Source organism: Oryctolagus cuniculus, chromosome 2 (assembly GCF_964237555.1).
Source record: "Oryctolagus cuniculus chromosome 2, mOryCun1.1, whole genome shotgun sequence".
NCBI classification, from domain to species: domain Eukaryota; kingdom Metazoa; phylum Chordata; class Mammalia; order Lagomorpha; family Leporidae; genus Oryctolagus; species Oryctolagus cuniculus.
Window position 1 is genome coordinate 172,163,270 of NC_091433.1, and position 18,563 is coordinate 172,181,832.

General features: G+C 53.7%; 1 protein-coding gene across 1 annotated transcript in view; it reads left to right on the forward strand.

Moving 5' to 3' along the window:
• Positions 1–18,563, forward strand: part of LOC100344894 (calpain-13) — a 63,301-nt gene that overhangs the window by 40,760 nt on the left and 3,978 nt on the right. The window contains exons 11-21 of the mRNA XM_070069722.1: positions 905–1,050; positions 2,753–2,895; positions 6,751–6,762; positions 8,911–9,113; positions 10,152–10,188; positions 10,547–10,603; positions 13,629–13,686; positions 13,783–13,841; positions 14,859–14,927; positions 15,972–16,047; positions 17,909–18,037. Coding sequence (XP_069925823.1) covers positions 905–1,050; positions 2,753–2,895; positions 6,751–6,762; positions 8,911–9,113; positions 10,152–10,188; positions 10,547–10,603; positions 13,629–13,686; positions 13,783–13,841; positions 14,859–14,927; positions 15,972–16,047; positions 17,909–18,037 — 989 coding nt within the window. The remainder of the gene's footprint in view (positions 1–904; positions 1,051–2,752; positions 2,896–6,750; positions 6,763–8,910; positions 9,114–10,151; positions 10,189–10,546; positions 10,604–13,628; positions 13,687–13,782; positions 13,842–14,858; positions 14,928–15,971; positions 16,048–17,908; positions 18,038–18,563) is intronic.

Below are 18,563 nucleotides of genomic sequence, written 5' to 3' on the forward strand. Positions count from 1 at the left end.
GAGGGAGCAGGAGCTGGAGAGGGAGAGGGAGAGGGAACGGGAGCGGGAGCTGGAGAGGGAGAGGGAGAGGGAGAGGGAGAGGTCTTCCATCTGCTCCTTCACTTCCTAGATGGCCACAATGGCCGGAGCTGCATTAATCCAAAGCCAGGAGCCAGGAGCTGCTTCTGGGTCTCCCACATGGATACAGGGACCCAAGGATTTGGGCCATCTTCCACTACTTTCCCAGGCCATAGCAGAGAACTGTATTGGAAATGGAGTAGCCAGAACGCAAACCAGTGCCCATATGGGATTCCGGCACTGCAGGCAGAAGCTTAGCCTGCCATGCCACAGGGCTGGTCCCAAGATGGACATTTCTTAGAGGGCTTGTTTGGTTTATTTATTGTGAATATGTGAAAAGGAGCCCGGATCTGAGTAATTAAAACTCAGAGGGACAAATGTGAGTTAGAAGGAGATATTCTCAGTATCCCTGGTGTAACCACAGAACGAGGTGGGGTTTTCAGTGTGGAATGAGCTTTATTCTGAGAAAGACCTCAACAGTGACTTTGGCAAGAGGCTCCAGAGAAAGGCAATGCTTGCAGCAGCATGTGAGGCCTGTAGCAAAGAGAACCTGGCAGTCGCTGTGGCCTGGAGAGGGCTGGGAATTGGCTCAAGGGGTTGAGGAGATGGTAGTGCCAAGAGACGTGCAGAATTGAGGGTTTGACCCTGCCCTTGTCCTGCTGGCCACTGAACAGAAGGGTTCTTGGAGGGGAGTGAGCCTGCGTCAGACTCAGGGCTTCAGGTAGGACAGAGGTAAGTCAATGGCTACTTCAGCTGGCACAGAAAAGGTACAGTAAAGGGGTGGAATCCACCCTGGGGACACACCAGTGGTCCTTTGCTGATCCTGGTGTGTATCTGTTGTTAACAGGATGTCATGTCAAGATTTCCAGGAGAACTTCACCTGCTTATATGTATGCAACCAATTTCCAATCATCCTGCACGAAGGATTTATGTCCCATGAGAGATGGTCTCCAAAGATATTGAAGAATCAAGTGACTCTAGGAAACACTGCAGGTATTCCTGGTGTTGGTGGTCATTCTGCTAGCATGGAAGCTATCAGCCCTGGCCTTGGCCTGGCTTCAGCTCTCTTTGGGCCTTGATTCTGGATAGACCATCACCCTGGAGCTGAAAGGAGGGGGATTTTACAGCCACTGCTTCTCCAAGGAAAGTGACTGCTGATGGGGAGTGGGTAGCAGAAGCTCCAGTGAGCATCCTCTGGCCCATCATGGTCTGCCTCTGTCCATATCACCTCTCCTGGGAGAGGAGCAGGCTCTCTGCTTATCGGTGAATGTTCAGGCAGTGGACAGAGCTGAGGAAAGAACACAGGACAGAAGTGAGAATCTAGATTAAACCATTATCATTGCCATGTGTTAGCTTTGAGATCCTGGGGTACATTTGACCTCTGGGTCCTCAGCACCCCAGCTGTTAGCAGTGGAACTAGAAATCCCCGTGAGCCCTCTTGAACCCACACGCACCACCCACCCACCGGCGAGAGGATGTGTGAGTCCCTGTGCCCTGTTTTGGTTGGTGAGCCCACAGAGGTAGGTCCCTTTGAGTCTATCCCTCAGCTCCTCTGAGATGAATCTTATTGCTCTTGAGTCTGGGAGAGTCACATTCCCTCACTCTATATCCTGCTCGCTGTTTGTGACATTGATACGTGAAACAGCTCCCTGTAGAGACAAATATGAGTGTGCCTATCTACCCTTCATAAAAGAAGCTGTAAATATATTTGTGTGTGTGTGCGTGTGTATGTGCATGCCTGCATAGGTGTGTGTGTTGGCACTGAGACACTTGCATTCTCTTTAATGGCTGCCTTGTGACAATGGTTTGCTTGAATGATTCCATAGTCGGGGTGATCTTTTCCACCTCCAGCTGTAGTGCTCACTGTGCTGCTCACAACCTCATCACCAGGCGGTCATTCTTAGGTGGCTAAGTTACTAATTCACCTGCCTGAGCTGCACCTGTCTGCCTGTGAGACCCAAGTCCCCTTCCACGGATGTACTGCATGTAGTTGAACTAACCAAAGTTACACATTGTGGCCATTTTTAGCAATAGCTGACAAGGGAGAGAAGAAAGGAAGCCTTGATCAAGTACCTGTTAGGTGCAGTTTAACGCCTCCCCTTACTCGAGGGGAGCAGGAAGCCCGTGGCCATGTCCTCGGCAGCTCCCCATTCCCCTGTCAGAGCTTCCCAGGTTGAGACCTGGACCCTCTGATGTGTGTTCGCTCATCTCTGTCTTATCTTCATTCCTCCATGCATTTGAATCTAATGGTGTCCACAATGGTCCTCTCTCTTGCTCTGGCTGCCGTGAGCGTGCTTGGGCAGAAGAGAGCCCTAGCCTAGCACCTGCCGTTTGCTCTTCCTCTGTCTCTATTGGTGCTTGAGTGATTGTTGCCATTTCAAGGCTCTGGTGGTTACCCCTAATGCCTTAACACCCAAGGGCTCCGTCATTCCACTTATTATTAGAAAAATAGGCCTTGACTTTACAGGTTGAGAAATGTTTTTGTCATGCTGGGACTATACTCTACCACCCTGTATTTGAGGCTTAGAAAATAAACTTGTACCCCAACAAGTAACTGTAAAGACCAGACCCAGGCCTTAGGTCTCCAAATCCAGAGCTTATAATCCAACCCCACAGGAATCTTGAACTTGATGATCGACCCAACTGGGAGCCCCAGGAGTGGAGCTGAGATCAGTAACATCTCTTTCCCATATAGGAGGACCTCAGAGGGACACTCACTATCTGTTTTCTGTGCAAGAGGACATGGGAGGCAGCAATGTCATCGTGTCCCTCACCGTCAGGCCACAAAGTTTGAAGGCAGAAGATGACCACTTTCCTCCACACTTCCAGGTCTTCAAGGTAAGACAGCCTGCTGCAGGGCTTTCACTGGGGACATTTCTCCCAACTGGGGAGAGCCTCTGCCAGGCTGGGAGATTTGAATGCATCACATCATGGAAATTAAGCTCACCGTGGCCATCATATTCATCTGGTCCAACTCTACATTTGCAAGATAACCTAGGAGCTGAGGGAGATTAGATGTTCCCGTGTTGATGATGGGACTCACACCTTCCTGGGCCACTTGCATCACTTCCTGTTTTGCAGAAGCTAATACCTGTTGCTCAGAAAGGAGTCTGGTCCAAGCCCGGTTACTGCAGCACTGCAGATTCCTGGGCCCACCGTAGGCCTCGTGAAGCAGAATCTCCAAGGACAGAGCGTGAAAATCTGCACTCTCAAGAGTTCCCTGGGGCTGGTTATGCTCAGTAAAGTTTGAGAATCATTGACTTCTCTAATCATTGATTAGCAAATCCTGGACATAAATGAAAAGGGTGCATTTTTCTCTTATGTGTCGACCAAAATGCAGCCATAGCTGGGATGTGGCCTGTGAGCAGGTGTTTGGCCATTTGCCCAAGTCCAGGTCTTTCTCTCTTTGTGGACCCCCAACCAACTTCTTAGCTGCAGAGGTGCCGTCTGCCCCTCAGCACGCCAGCACATACAGCGTGTGAGTAGAAGACACAGGAATCTGCTTTGTACAACATCATTTAAAAGGGGAAAAAGCTGCAAAATGAAATTTGATGCCTCTGCTTCCTCCTTCTGCCCCAAACAATTCAGCACACCCAAAGGAAGGGGAATTGGTTCTCAAGTCATTCTCTGCACTAATGTGGGTCATTTAAAAGCTGCCACCACCAAACGAAGGATTTCCTCTACTCATGTTGAAGAAAGTAAGGCCCAGGGAGGAGATGACATAGAGTTCATAGCAGAGCTGGGGGTGGAGCCCAGATGTCCACCATGCCTTTGTCCAGCACTCCAGTTGCCGTTGTGAGTGCCAGGGATGCCTGAGTCCCATCACCAGACCAGACTACTGATGACAGCATCTGGGAATGACTTCAATCTTGCTCATTGGGAGTAAGGCAGAATTTGGGCCCCAGCTCATTTAGGGGCAGGCAGGATCCCTGGGTACTCTGCTCCTGGCTGAACCGTTGGTTGCACTGATGAGAAGGTCTCACAGCAATAGTATGCTTCAAAGTTACAAGCGTGATCACATTCATGGTCTCAAAACCCGGGTAGCCCCACTTGTGGAGATGCAGAAGCTAAAGTTCAGGGAGTGAGAATGAGCTAGCCAAAGTGCTACTCGGAGCTAATGGGGAGGTTTGATCCCAAGACCTGTGATCCCAGGTCCAGGGCTCTACGCTGGTCTTAGGCCCTTGCCTTTCTCTTGATGCCCAGGGCCCCAAGGGAAACCAAGATCCTGTCTCAGGAAAAGGGAGAGAGTGGCACTGGGTGGTAAGAATTCAGTGGAACTTGTTGGGGTTCAGCACAGTACCTTGAGGGTGTCCCAAACCTACTGAGGCTATCAAAGGACATCTCCCAAGAATGTTTTCTAGACTTTAAAAAAAAAGATATTATTTGAGAGTCAAAGTTACACAGAGAGAAGGAGAGTTGGGGAGGGGCAGGGAGAGAGAATGGTCTCCCATCCACTGGTTCTCTCCCCAAATGGCCACAACAGCAGAGCTGTCTTTAACTCAGGAGCCAGGAGATTCTTCCAGGTCTCCCATGCAGGTGCAGGTGCCCAAGAACTTGGCCATCCTCCACTTCTTTCCTAGGCACATTAGCAGGGAGCTGGATTGGAAGTAGGGCATCTGGGACTTGAACTGGCACCCATACAGGATGCTGGTGTGGTAGGCAGAGGCTTACCCTCTATGCCACAGTGCCAGGCCTGGACATTTTCATCGCACTCTGGCACCAGAACACCCTTCCACAGTGGGGGAACTGGAGAGAACCAGGGTCCATCCTCCACTGCGGTAGCCAAGGAGACCAGGAATTCCCTTTACCAGACTTTGGATGCCAAAGGTGTAGACTTGTGATCCAGGTTGGTCCAGTTAGGTGCTCCCCCATCGCCACCATGACCTACCTGCCCCCAATCCACCCATACACACTCTGCCACTCGGAGTTTTCCTCTTGAAGAATTAAATGGAAGAGATGGGAACAGACTAGAATTCTGAGCCTCACAGCAGCAAAGTAGGGCAGTCCCTACGGTGGTGTCCATCCATGTAGCCAGCTCACCTGGTGCCTGCCCACCTTCCAAGCTGTGCTGTTCAGATTCCAATGGACATGAGAAGCTACACTCTTCCAAGAAATGCTTTCTGGCCCATGCCAGCTGGGTTGTTTATGGTGTTCTCAGCCAAGAATCCCTCCTGATTCAGATGCCTGCTAAGAGGATCCTCATCCCCATGTCCCTCACCTCTCAGCTCTGTGCAGATAAAAGTTTGGACCAAAAGCAAGGATTTGGGAAGGGCAGGGAAGACATTGAGGCACTTGGTCCTCCCACCCAGGATGGAATAAGCCAGGGCTCCAGGTAAACCCAGTAACAATAGGTCAGCTGAGTCTCCCATTTCTGACATGAGTCAGAAGCCCAGAGAGGGTCCCAGGACGGCTCTGATGCACAGCCCCTGGGTCTGCTATTTACATGATCATCTGTGAGTCCAGGTCTCTGAGCTGGACAACACAACATGTTTTGTCAGAGGGCTTTACAGTTCAGGAGCCCTAGCCAGGAGGTAATCACACTCACTTTTAAGATGCTAGCAAGACCTCTTCTCGACTTTTCAGCTAGATTTGCATTATTTCTCACTTGCCCAGCTTGCAACACCAGGATTTCAGATCTTCACTTAAACAACAGACAGCTCCAGAAACACTTGGGTTGCAGCAGGCCCTGTATGTAGCAGCAGCCAAGCTCTCAGGAGTCCCTCGAGCTCTCATGGTGTTTGTGGCACAGGGCAGACCCAGTGAAAACAGCACTGTAGCCCTGGCATGGGCCTGTGGCTCCCTGCTTACTATGGGGCCTCTGCTCTGCTTTACACCAACATGCGGAACATGTGTGGTGTAAGAACAGGGAGGGAGAAGAGAGGAGGTGGAAAGGGACAGGGGTGGACAAGCCATGCAATCCTCACCCCAAATCTCCACCCCTATTCTGGGACTCTCCAGCCTCCTCTCATGTCACCCTCGGCCTCCAGAGAAGAACATGCAAACCAAGTCAGTCCACATGGGTGGGCCTCAGGATCAACAGTGGAAAAGAACCAAATCCCAGTGTCATGGCAGCAGGACTGAGTGACAAAGTCACATGGCTTGTTGTGTGTCCCCAACTCCACTGAGCTTCACTTTCCATATCCATATCCATAGACCTGGATCCTAGGGTCTGCTGGCAGGAATTTTGTGAATGGCATGTCCCATACAAGTGCTTCACAAAATGCAGAGTGGCTTGGATTCGGTGCTTCCTTTGACTACACAGAAAGACCGGCATTTGGCCATTTCCCCATAGACATGCAGAGGTTCCTGACTGCTGGGCATCCTAGAACAAATACCCATATCTTACAGTGGTCTGATGGGAAGACAGTTCCCTTCTCACTGGAGCTCCCAAAGTTGGGGAGTTTACACTGGGTCCAAGTTCTGTCTTGTCTGCAGGCCCCGTGAGTGCTATCAGCGTTGTTAGGAGCGGTAGGCATGCCTCAGATACTTCCCCTCCTGGTCTCCAACTTGCTGCTGCCTGCAGCTGAATCGGCTTCCTTTCTTACAACTCTGCACAGCGGGTCAGTAATCATCCTCATTCCGTCCAGGGGTACCAGGGAACAGGCTGACACAGGAGGTGAAGAGATCCAGGGCCACTTGACTTTCTGTTTCAGTGCAGGTCCCTGAACCTGTCTTTCTTCCTCTCGTCCACAGGTGGACTCTCAGGTATGGCTCACCGGCACCCTCCCTGGGCTTCCCATGCCTTGGCCGCTGTCCGTTGGTAAAGTGCTCTTCCTGTTCCGGCACCCAGGGCCTTCATGCAATCAGTGGCTGCAAATGCAGCCTTGCTTTGTCTCGCATCAGATACTTGGGCTCCCCAGAGAGGTCAGCTCGGTGGGAAAACACTGAGCTGCCCTGGTCTGAAGGTTGGATCCCCTGAGCTGCTCCCTTGTTTAGCATTCAAGAGGGGCTGGACCCATTTGCAAGCATTTGCCACTGGTAGAGGGGTGAGCTTGATGCATCCAATCCCATCTCACCAAAGACAAGAGCAGCACAAAGTGGGTGCCTCAGGAGCATCCTTTGCCCCCTGCGTTAGTCAGCCCCACAAAGCCACCACCCACAGAATGCGTGCGCTCCAAAGGCAGCCTCAGGGAATGTCCTCCAACTCCACTCACAAGCAAATCCCCCCCTCCGAAATGGGTGACCTGGCTCAGTGTCAGTGAAAAGCAACTTAGAACTATTAGGAAGGACCAGAAGGTCAGACAGATTCGGCAAAGTCCGTGCTCACAGCACTCAGCTCTGTCCGTGTAGAGGAGCCATGTGGTGCCCTCACTGCCAAGTGGGCAGGTGTAGTGGAGGCACATCTGCCTGGCTACTGAAGACAGGTGTAGGGAGCAGGATGTGGCCACGGTCAGCTGAGCATGGCTGCGGCATTTCCAGCCCTTCCCGACAGAGGTCAGAGCAGGGAGTCTCAGTGCAGGGGACAGTCGGAAGTTCAGGCAGAGAGCTGATAACAAGGAGGCCTGCCTGGGAACTGTGTCCCAGCTGCAGGCAGGGGTTAGGATCCTGCTCTGGCCCTGGGTGCCCCAGCCCCGGAAGGGAAATATCTGGCAGGGCTTTGAGAGGAGCAGTCAGGTGTGAGGAGTGATCAGCACCCCATTCCCAGCTCTGGAGGACAGTGTGGAGACTTGGACCAGGAAGGCACATGCCCATCCCTAGAACAACATAAACAGGTCTGTGCACAACTAGTCCTGTGTTAACTTGATGTGTGGGGAAGGGGACCCCTGAGCCCTGGACCAAGGCCTCCCCTCTCTCCCCACACTCTATTTCTCACTGTCACTGGGGACCCGGGACAGGGCTGTGAGTGTCCAGTGGTGGAAAGAGGGCAGTAAGCAGGGCCATCTTCGCCTTCTGGATGGTGGGCCATGCGCTGCCTCCCCCCACCCTCACACACGATCAACCCAGGGACTCCTGGCATGGCTCACCCTCTGGGAAAGGGCTCGTGGGTGCCAACACTGCTTTTGTCAGGAGGGTCCAAGTGAGTCAGGTTCCTGAACCCACTGGGGACTGCAGGTTCCATCAGCTGGATAGCCTTGGAGGAGCTGCTGAACCCCCCACTGTTCACCTGGGGGACTGGCTCCTGGCTCACCTGGGAGACGGCCCTGTCCTTGCCGTGTACACAGCAGCTCTCTCCTTCCCCCTTCAAGCAGAGCTCGTAAATAATCATTTCATGCTGTGTAACCATTCTAGATGGATTCTTCAGGCTAGACTATAGTAGGGAAAATTTGTTTAGTAAGGGATTTTTATTATGTAATATGACTGTGACATCCAAAAATGGGAACTGCATTATATTTATTGTTTTATCTCTAAGAAAAATATTGAAATAAAAGGAAAGTCATCAGGGCCTATTATTTTCCAATGAGAAGGAATCTCAGGGCCCCACTGCAGGTGAACCAGAGGAAGTAAAAAGAATCCTACTGTGCCACGCTATCACAGGCTGGGGTGTATTGGGCCAGGTTCAGAAGAGAAGGGCAAGACCCAAGGGGAAAAGAAAGAACCTCGGTACTACACAAGGCCATCAGTTTTCCTGGAAATCATCTCTCTAAGCTGAGAAAGGAAACCCAGAAGCCAATGTGGTCTCAGGCTCAGCAAGACAAAACTGTGTGTTCTACTTCTCTGCATTCATTGTCGAGGGGCCACCCAAACAGAGCAGCCTCAACTGTGCTGTGTAAGAGTTCAGACAAAGATGGCCTCTATTGTCACTGTCTTTGGTGCTGTTCTGGTGAACAGAGAAGGATCTAGAAGGTGGAGGAGGGAGGGATCCTTTCCTGGTGGCTGGAGAGCGTTTTCTCACGATGATCCTGTGTCTTCCAGTTCCAGGAGTTCCGGGAGAGATTGCCGCCCAATTTTTTTTCCCAATTCAGAAATGCTGTCCAGGGTGTAGACTGCGAAACCAAGTGTAACCTGACAAAGATCTTCCATCTGAACCCTGGGACCTATGTCGTGGTCCCCTCCACACATCGAGAAGAAGCCGAGTTCCTGCTCCGAATCTTCCTGAAAGTGCCGAATGGTGACAGGTACAGGGCTTGCGGCATCCTGCATGTTTGCTTCTGCTTTGTTGTCTGAGGTTCATCGTGCCGTGCTGCGCTGTGCCCTCTGTGTCGCGCTAGTGTGTGCTGTGTCCAAGGGGGACACGGTGAGGGCCTCGCTATTGAGAGCCTATTGAGAGACACTGTAAAGGGGGGTGACAAGGCCTAGGAGCGAATGACCCTACCACCAGAAGGAGGCGCTGCTACTGGATGCAATACTTCCTGCAGAGGCAGCAGATTGGAGGGGACTGCTTCCAGCGAGAGGGGGAGAACACTGCCCCTTGAGGAAACAGCACTTGAGCTACTCCCCACAGGACAGTGAAAGTTAATGGCTTAAAGGGGAAGGCCACGCAGGTGGAAGAAAAAGCCCAAACAGGATGGAAGGGGGTGAGCATGGGGCTTTTTGAAGAGTTGAGTGGTGGCAGCCACGTGTATGGGAAAGTGGTTTGTGAGCACGTGTGTCAAGTTGTCTAGAGTTGTGGGTATATCAGGGAAACATATCAGGGAGACACTGAAAGGTGGGCTTTAAAGATGGATGACCCCAGTCATGAAGGGTCCTGAATGCAAAGTCATTGGGTCAAAAGTGGGATTGAGAGGAACTCGCTCTGCTGGGCACCTCGTCCCCTCTTGGGGCTGAGGAAGACACCACCACAGCCATGCTGGGCATTATAATAGCATGGGTGAGGCCTGCAGGCAGCACACTGCCAGTTGGTGGTGGAACGTAAGACACAGCTTCTCTGCCCTGATGGCATTGGAGGTTACTGTGCTGAGTGTATCTGATTGTGAAAGACACCATTCACCATTGACTGGAAGACCAGACCACAGTCACTCCCAAGGCTGCACACAAGGCCACAGTGCTTGACTGCCTGTGAACTGCCATAGCGGTCCACGTCCCAGCCAGCAGTGCTGAAGACTCCACTCAAGTCCTTGGCACAGATATCCAGTGTCCTTGGCTGCTCTCCATAGGCAGGTGTCCTTTGAATAGTGAGCTGGCCATTTCCATCACATATTCCCCTGTTTTTCCAGGAAGGTCGGCAGTGATTTCAACCTCAAGGCACTGAAGGTAGGTGTGCAGCAAAGTTTGGCTAGTGAGTGTCACTGCCCACATCCCATCTCCAGGAGATTCTGTCTCCTTCACTGCCTTACCCGTGACCATGAAAACAGAGACACCATAATGGGCAAAAGGGGGCTTGAAGGGGAATGGACGAGACAGAGCAGAGGGGTTAGGGGAGGAGACCAGGCCCCCAGGGCCAGGCTGGACACAATAGCCTTCCTTCTACAACCTTCCATTGATTTTTCATGCCCCTAAGGGGTTCTCCACTTGTCTGACCTCTATCTCTGATCTAGGCGGGGTGGTTGTGTCCTTGTTGGTGGCCTCTTTCCCCACAAGCTTAATGTTGACCATTTTCCCTTTGGTCCAGGGAAGTCTTCCGGAGGATGCCTCCCCAGAAGTTGTTTTCCACAGATACACTCAGCAGGTACAGTGTCTAGTGCTGAGGGCCTTTTGGAGGAATGGGGAGGGAGGGAGAGAGCTGAGGAAGGAAGACTTCTCCCAGGCCCTCATGAGAATTCAGGGAGGAAAAGCAAGGTGACAGATCATTCTATCAGCCCCTCTCTCTCCCTGGATTGGCTCCAGAACGTCTCCAACTGCCAAGCTCCGTAGAGAAGTGGCGTCCTCATTGGGATGGCATCCATATGGAACTTAGAGCTTGGGAAGGGAGGGGATAATTATAGGAGGTATATATGAAGTGTGTTGCCTTTTGAATCTTTAAACAAGCAGCTGGCGCTGTCCCTTGAAATCCTTCCTTCTCCCACTTGGCCACCTCTATACCAACCTGGCATCACTCTTCCTCAGTGCTGGCCAGCGGCAGAGAGCACCAATGGCACGCTTCCTGCCAAGCCACCTATGTGCACACGGGATTTGCCTAATGGTTTAGTAAACTGTTATAAAGAACTCCCTGACTTGTCAGGTTAAAAGCAGCTGCCAAGGGCTCTGCATGATGGGCCTTTACCGTCGTTAATCATGTTGGCATGGGAAGTGGAAAGCGATACAGATGACCACATGCACCTGCTGCCTTGGTGCAGCCAGAGGCCAAGGACAAGAATGCATTTTCATTCCCAGTGCTAAATGGGTAGTGGTAACCTGGAGGCAGCCTGGCCCCAGCAAGGAGGCAAAAGGAGAAATGAAAAGTGTGACCAGACATAGAGGGGGCCAGTGCAAAGTACAATGACTTTGGACCCCTGGGATCCAGACTTATTTTGAAAGATGGAGTCCAGACATGGACTCAGGCACTTTCCTTGATGCACAGCAAGGCAAGACAGGATGACTGTCTCCAGCCCATGAGCTTCGGAAGGCAGAGATGACATCATATGCATTCCTTGTCCCCAGCTCCGAACACTGTCCTTGGCCAGAAGAGGTGCTCAATCATTTCTGTGGAATTGAATTAAGACAGATTGGCTCCCCCAGAGCAGGTGCCCAAGCCAAGGTTAGCTTCCCAGAGACGGTCAGCAGGGCCTCATTAGAATGCCTGAGTCCTTGTTTCCTTCAGGGCAGGTGGGAAATTCTCACACGTGGCCCGTGCACCTGCACCTCTAAAATAAGCTACCATTTGTCATGTGATGACATGGTACAGATTCCCTAATCACAGCTCTCCTACCCAGTAGCCAAACACCTCCTCACAGATGGTGACTGGGAGCCCCCGTGGGGCCTTTGTAGGAATGAGAAGACGCAGGTGCAGCACTGTGCCAAGGGACACAGCTGGAAGTAGATGCCAGCCCTCCTTTTCAGCCCATGGTGGGGACGGTCTTGAACTGGTCCTACTTGGCTTCATTCTGCAAAACCTGTAGGCTATCCTCAGAGGCTGTGTCCTCCACAGCAAGTTTAAAGCAAAAATATTCATCCATGCATTCACAATCCCCTAATCTCTTATATGAGTTTAACTTATGAACTAATACTACAGTGTGTTCTTACCACTCCTCCTACTTCTTCCATTAGCCAGAGTGTGGTGTAACACTCCAACCAGCTTCTGCCTGAGGGCAAGGAAGCACACACTGGGATTCTTGGACAGGCTAGGTCCTTTCTTCTACCCATCATTTAATTGCAAAGCACTAAGGACACTGAGAGTACTATGCCAAGCACTTGTTAAAAGATTTACTTATTTATTTGACAGGGGGAGAGGGAGAGAAGAGGTGGGGGGAGAGAGGAAGAGAATGACTTCCATTTGCTGGTTAACTCCCCAGATGGCTACAGTGAAGCCTGGGTCTCCCCGTGGGTGTCAGGGGCCTAAACATCTGCTGCTGCTTCCCAGGCACATGAGCAGGGAGCTGGATCAGAAAAGGAGCAGCTAGGATGACTACTGGCACTTCAACATGGGATGCCAACCTTGCAAGCTGCAGCTTAACCTCCTGTGCCACAACGTTAAGCTTTGGGAATACCCAAGCACTGGCCCTTGGGTGTCATACATTTTGGTGGTACAGGCAAACATGCAGTTCTTTGGGAATTATTCAAGCAGCTATCATCTCCATTCTCTATCTCCATTTCAACTCATCACCCCTCATTTCCTCCAATACTGTGGTTGGTTACTACGTGTAGGGTCCGGGTCAGAGTGATCCTGAGGGATCTGGCTTAGAGCTGAAGGGCCCCCAAAGGAAAGATGATGGGGCTGCTTTGTGTCAGTTGGAAGTGGCGAGGGCAACCCTAAGAGTGGGAAGGGACAGTGCGTCTGTTGCCTTTGAGGTGCTGGCTCTCATGAAAACTCCCAGGAGGCACCTTACCCTCCCTCACCCACTCTACAAGACCACCAATGCCAGCTCCCTAGGCAAAGGCTTCCCCAGGTGACAGTGTCACATCCTCCTCTCAGCTCTTGCCAGGAGGTGAGAAAGGGCCACAGGAGGACGTAGCACAACCTTGCCTCTAGAACATCATTGAAGACGCTGCCCATCGAGCTGTTCACGGCCCCCAACAAAAATTCGAGTGCAGTTAACTCCTGCAGAGCTCAGGCCAGGAGAGGTTTCTCTCCCCCGCAGCCTCAGTTGCTTCCTGAGTTTAATCCAAGGAAAACCATGCCAGCTCCCTCTTTGCTTCAGCTGCTGGGAAGACCAGTAATGTGCTCAGGTGCAGCCGCCTCCCACAGCCTAGATGTCTGGTATTTTTTACTCCGTGCCCACCGAGGTACACACCGTAGTCGTATGTTCTCAGTGTGTTTCTGGAGGCAGAGGGGAAGCACACAACAGCCCTTATCCAGAAGGGCTCCCAGCACCTGGGACAGCGAGGAGGAAGCACCCACTGCTTGCAGTCCAGGGGTGAATGGAGAGAGAAAAGCAAGGTGCCAAATGTCGGGGGTGGCCAGCACCACAGGTGTTCAGGGGAAGGCTTTGAGACAAAGCCTGCCGGGCCCGAGGTGGGTGGGAAGTGAGTGTTTAGAGAGTGCTCTACTGTCAGGCAGGTGTGCCTGCTGGGTCCCAGCTGTGCTGATGCCCATGGTCCTCTCTCAATTGCACCAGGGGCTGGACGTGGACGCTACCAGGCTGCAGAGCCTTCTCAACCAGGAGCTCCTGTCAGGTATGGTCATCCCAAGGACCTTCTGCTCCCAGCCTGACCCCACCATCCCCCTGCCCCCTCAGACCAGCATTTCCAGCCTTCCTGTTCTCTCTCCAGGACCTGCGGGGGACACATTCTCCTTGGATGAGTGCCGCAGCATTGTGGCTCTGATGGATGTATCCTTTGCCATTCAGAGCCTATGCATTCTGAGAGCTTCCCCAGGGGCCTAATTAGGGCTCACCCAGGAGCTGGGGTCTTGTGGATTCTCTGCTAGCTCATTAACCCTCTGGACCAACCACAGCCCCTGTACCCATTTCTGCTAATACACTGCATTGGCAGGTGCAGGAAGTGGCTACAAGCGGCAGGACCAAGCATCAAGGTCCGGGCTTGTGCTCTCCAATGAGCTGTTTGGCCCCTGCCCTCCCCGTCTCCCAGGCAGGAGAGACGGGCTCTGCACATGGCTCTCCCCGCACCCCACTGGCCCATGTGCTGTCTCCTGGGAGAGACAGATCACCTAGCTAGCACACTGTTAACAAGGCTTGATTGGCAACGCAAGGGTGGCCACTGTAGAACAAGAAGCTTCTCGATGAAATGATAAATCAGGTCCTGTCTCCGCTGGCTGTGGTGGGAGTGCTCGGAGACACACAGCAGTCTCCTGGCCTGGGCAGCCAACAGCCTGGGGCCGGACCCAAGCAAAGCAAATGGGGCTTTGCTAGCCTCCCTCCTCCCCACTTGCCAGCTTCCCTTCTTGTTTCTCAGAGGACTTCATCTGTTGTCGTTGAACCCATCTTACGGGGTGACCAGGGCTGGCTTTACCCTGGAGAGTGTTCCCTGCACACACCTCTCACTGTGGCTTCCGGAGTGACAACCCCCATGCTCCATGGCGGGGACCCCACCCCGACCGGTGAAGGCCGTCTCCTGGGCTCCTGTCTTCAGATGCCAGCGACATTGGCCTCCCTTTCTCAAGGCTTCCTTCTCCCTCCAGCTGTTCATCTTTCTCTAGAAAACCAGTCTAAGCCTGTTTGCTCCCAGAATCAGAGGGAGCTCGCTGGCATGGGGCCATGCCCTGGTGACGCCACACGCAGGGGGTTATTGCTGATGGATGGAATGCTTGGGCTTCAGCCTCCTTGGCAGTACCAGAGGCCCCTCTGCTGTTTGCACGCTGGACCGGTTAACCCTTAACTCTCCATCAGCTGAAAGTGAACGGGTGGCTCGACCTAGAGGAGTTTACGAGACTGTGGCAGCGCCTCATCCACTACCAGGTGCGAGCAGGTTCTCCATGACTGACAGTCCTGTTCCTTCCAGTTCAGCAAACGTTTGCTGGGGTCACAGACCTGCACTGGGATTAAGTGGTGCAAACAGAGGGACTCTCGCCCCTGCCCTCGCAGACAGCTCCCATTTTGTTTGAGGAGGTGTGCCGGCAGCACGAGAGGGCGCAGGCACTGCCCAATGAAGTGGCAGGATGATGGAGGAGAGCCAGGTCACTGGGGACTCTGGCCTGCCAGTCAGCTGCACCTAGACCCTGACCTGGGGCTGTTCAGCTTCTGCAAGGGCTGTCAAGTCTGCCCTCCCCACCTTTAGATTTCAGGTCCTCCAGGGCCGAGCTCCCTCAGATTCACCTTCTCCCACTGGCTTCCATGGGTGGAAGGCCCATGCAACAGCAAGCTGGTTCGCAGACCACCTTCTGCACTGCGTGTGCACCGGGGATGGGGAGGCGGTTCTAGTCTGCTTTGAGTAGGGACGACACAGCGCTCACTCCTGTGCAAGCCCTGCTCCTAAGCACTTTCTAGAGATTTGCTCCTTTAGTCCTTGCAATAAGGCTGAAGTAGGCATCATCATTTGCCCTGTGCTTCTGATTAGGAAACTGGTGTCTCAAAAGGGCTACAGTGTGCCCAAGGCTGCACAGCTGTGGGCAGTGGAGCTGGGGTTTCCATCGGAGCAGTTTGGTTATAAAATCTGCTGTTTATTGCGACACCGTGTGAACTTTTCAGAGAGCCCACACCTCCCTTGAAGTCAGCAAATTGCCCTTGGTGTCAGGGGTCATGTCAGGGTTGGAGAGGGGAAGTGGATTGGGGAGCAGCTGGGGAGCCGAGGAGCTGCAGTCCTGGGCATGGCCAGGTGTAGCCACTCCTGCCTTCCCCAGCCAGCTGCTCAGCTGCCCCGCCTGCCTCTGAGCTGGCTCCACCCCAGTCTTGGTGAGCAGCCTCCCCCACCCCTAGGGGGGATGGAGAGATTTCTGGGAACTGCCCCAGTGCTGGACACCTCTCAGTGCTCACATGAGCTTCTTGCTTCGTTTTCCGTTTCAGCGTGTGTTCCAGAAACTCCAACAGAGCTCTGGATTTCTCCTGAGCTCAGACCTGAGGAAGGCCATAGAGAATACAGGTAAGGCGGGGCCCTTTCAGCTGTGAGACAGGGGACATGGGGGTGGCGTGTGTGATGCGCACGCTGGTAGCTGCTGTAGGCAAGGCGGGCGTAGTCATTCTGGGAAGTCAGGAGAGAGGTGATCCTGCAACTCTCCCCCTCCCCCGTTCACTCGGCCTCGGTGGGCCTCTGTGACTTGGGCATCACCCCTCCTGCCCCCACCCGAGTCCTCATGAGCCAGTCACTTTCCCCAGCGACGTTTCTCCCAGTACAGCTCTGACCGTGAGAAAAGAGCCCTGGGGGATTGATACCCTACCAGGAATGAAAGGAGCTGGCCTTGCAGAAGCTCACATCTCAGGACCTGGGCCATGGGGGTTAAATACCCAGAAGCAGGTTCATGATCTGTCTTCCCTCTCTGATTGTCAGAAACCTGGGCAGGGCAGGGACCACCACCTGTAAAACCATGGCCCCCAGGTTAGCACTGGGAAGTAGTCTCCATAATTCTCTCTCTGGTGACACCTGGCCAGGACGTGTGCTAGGAGGACAGGGCAGCTGGTGCCCACATAAGCACCGACCCGCCCTCCAACCTGTCATAACCGGGGAGTCTGTGCTCGAAGCTGAGCGTGCTGCGGTATCCCCTGCAGGGCTTGTTAAAACACACGTGGCTGAGCCTCGCGCAGCGTTTCTGAGGCACAAGCCTGGAGGGACTGAGCAGCTGCTTTCCCAACAAGCTCCCCGGTGATGCTCCTGCCTCTGTCCTGGGAACCATACGTTGAGAACCGCTGAAGAGTCAGAGCAAAGTCTGTAGCAGAGACCTCACTAATGGCTCCAGAATAATAAAAAGGAGAAAAAGAGAAGTTCAAGTTCAGCTGAAAAGGCTTCAGGGCCAGGCAGGTCATGGTCTCGTAAGAGGGGTGACCTCTGAAGGTGGCCAGTGGGAGAGTGTGCGTGCTCTGCATACAGGCATCCAAGTTCGCGTCTTTCTGACTCTGCTGGCAAGACCAGTCCTGCCTCCAGCAGGCTCAGCCCCTGGTGGGTAGTGTGACTTCAGGGTCACCTGAGCTGCAGGCCCCACCACTGGCCAGTCTTCTGGAAGTGCGAGTTAGCCAGGCCAGAGTGAGCCAGGTGCTGATCTCCTGCCCACCAGAGGGAGCATCCTCTGAGCCTTGGCTCCACTCCGAGGCCCAGCCCTTCTCTGGCGGAGCAGCGCAGGACTGAATCTCCCTCCTCCCGGGCCCTCTTCCACCTCCCCCCATCCCCCCACCAGCAGCTTCCCTCATACAGACCTGGAGACTGCCATGGTTGGGGGTAGGGGGAGGCCGGGCAGAGGCAGGGCTGGAAGCGAGCCCCACCGCCCTGACAACTTGCACACAGCATGGGAATGATCTGAGTGCTCTGAGGGCTGCTTTGTCCCCAGAAGAGGGGTTGGTTGGAGGGCGGGTTGGTGCTTATGTGGGGACCAGCTGCCCTGTCTTCCTAGCCCGCATCCCGGCCAGGTGTCATTGGAGGGAGAATTATGGAGACTGTCTCCCAGAGTTAACCTGGGGGCCATGGTGGTTTCAGACAATCAGGCGGGATGACGTGATGAGGAGTTCTTGGTGAGCTATGAAGCACCTGTGCACCCTCTGGCTTTATTATCATCATCCCAGGCCTGGAAGCTTCACCTCCTTGAAGCAGATATGCCGTGTGCTTTAATTTAGCCCTAAGCCCTAAGTCTGGTCTCTGGCCGACTCCAGAACTGTGTCCATGGGGCCTGGCAGCCACCGGGGAGAAGAGACACCGAGCAGGAGAGGGGAGAGAGGCTGCTGGGTACCCAAACCTCACGAGGCAGAGGGCCACCCCCAAGGCTCCCCCGACTCACCAGCTCACCCTGGGGCCCCAGACTTCCTCACAGGGGTCTCCATCAGCGGGAAGCTGCTGCATCTCATGACTCTGCGGTACAGTGACAGCTCTGGTAGCATCAGCTTCCCCAGCCTGGTCTGCTTTCTGATGCGCCTGGAAACCATGGCAAGTAAGTGTCCCTGACACCCTGGGTGACCAAAGAATACAGCAGAGGGCTGGGGGGGCACCTCGTCTCAGCCCTGGACAGGGCCTCAGGAGGGGGTGAGCTTGGTCCAGTGTCAGCAGTGGCGTTCCCAGCCTGGCGACTGTCGCCGTGGGCCCCCGGCACTTCCCCTTGCCCAGACCTCTCTTTCCTCTCTCAGAGGTCGGTGTGGCTCCCTGTGTGCCCTTGGCGGGTTGTGTTGCTAGCCGCACCTGCTCTCTCCTTGGGCAGGGAAGGCTCTGGCCTCTGCTGAGGAACCTCCCACACTAGTGACCAGGTGGGGGTGGGAGGTCTTTCCCCAGGCTCAGCGCTCACCCCCACGGTGGAGGCAGAGGGTTGACATCTTCGAGCAGCCTGAGCTCCTGTGTTAAATGAAAGCTGCTGTGAAGCCCAGGCCATGGTGCAGCTCAACATGGAGCTGTTGGCACTGAGCGGGAGGGGGAGGGGCTCAAAGTGCTTGCAAGTCCTTTTTCTTCTGATCCCTCCCAGCTGG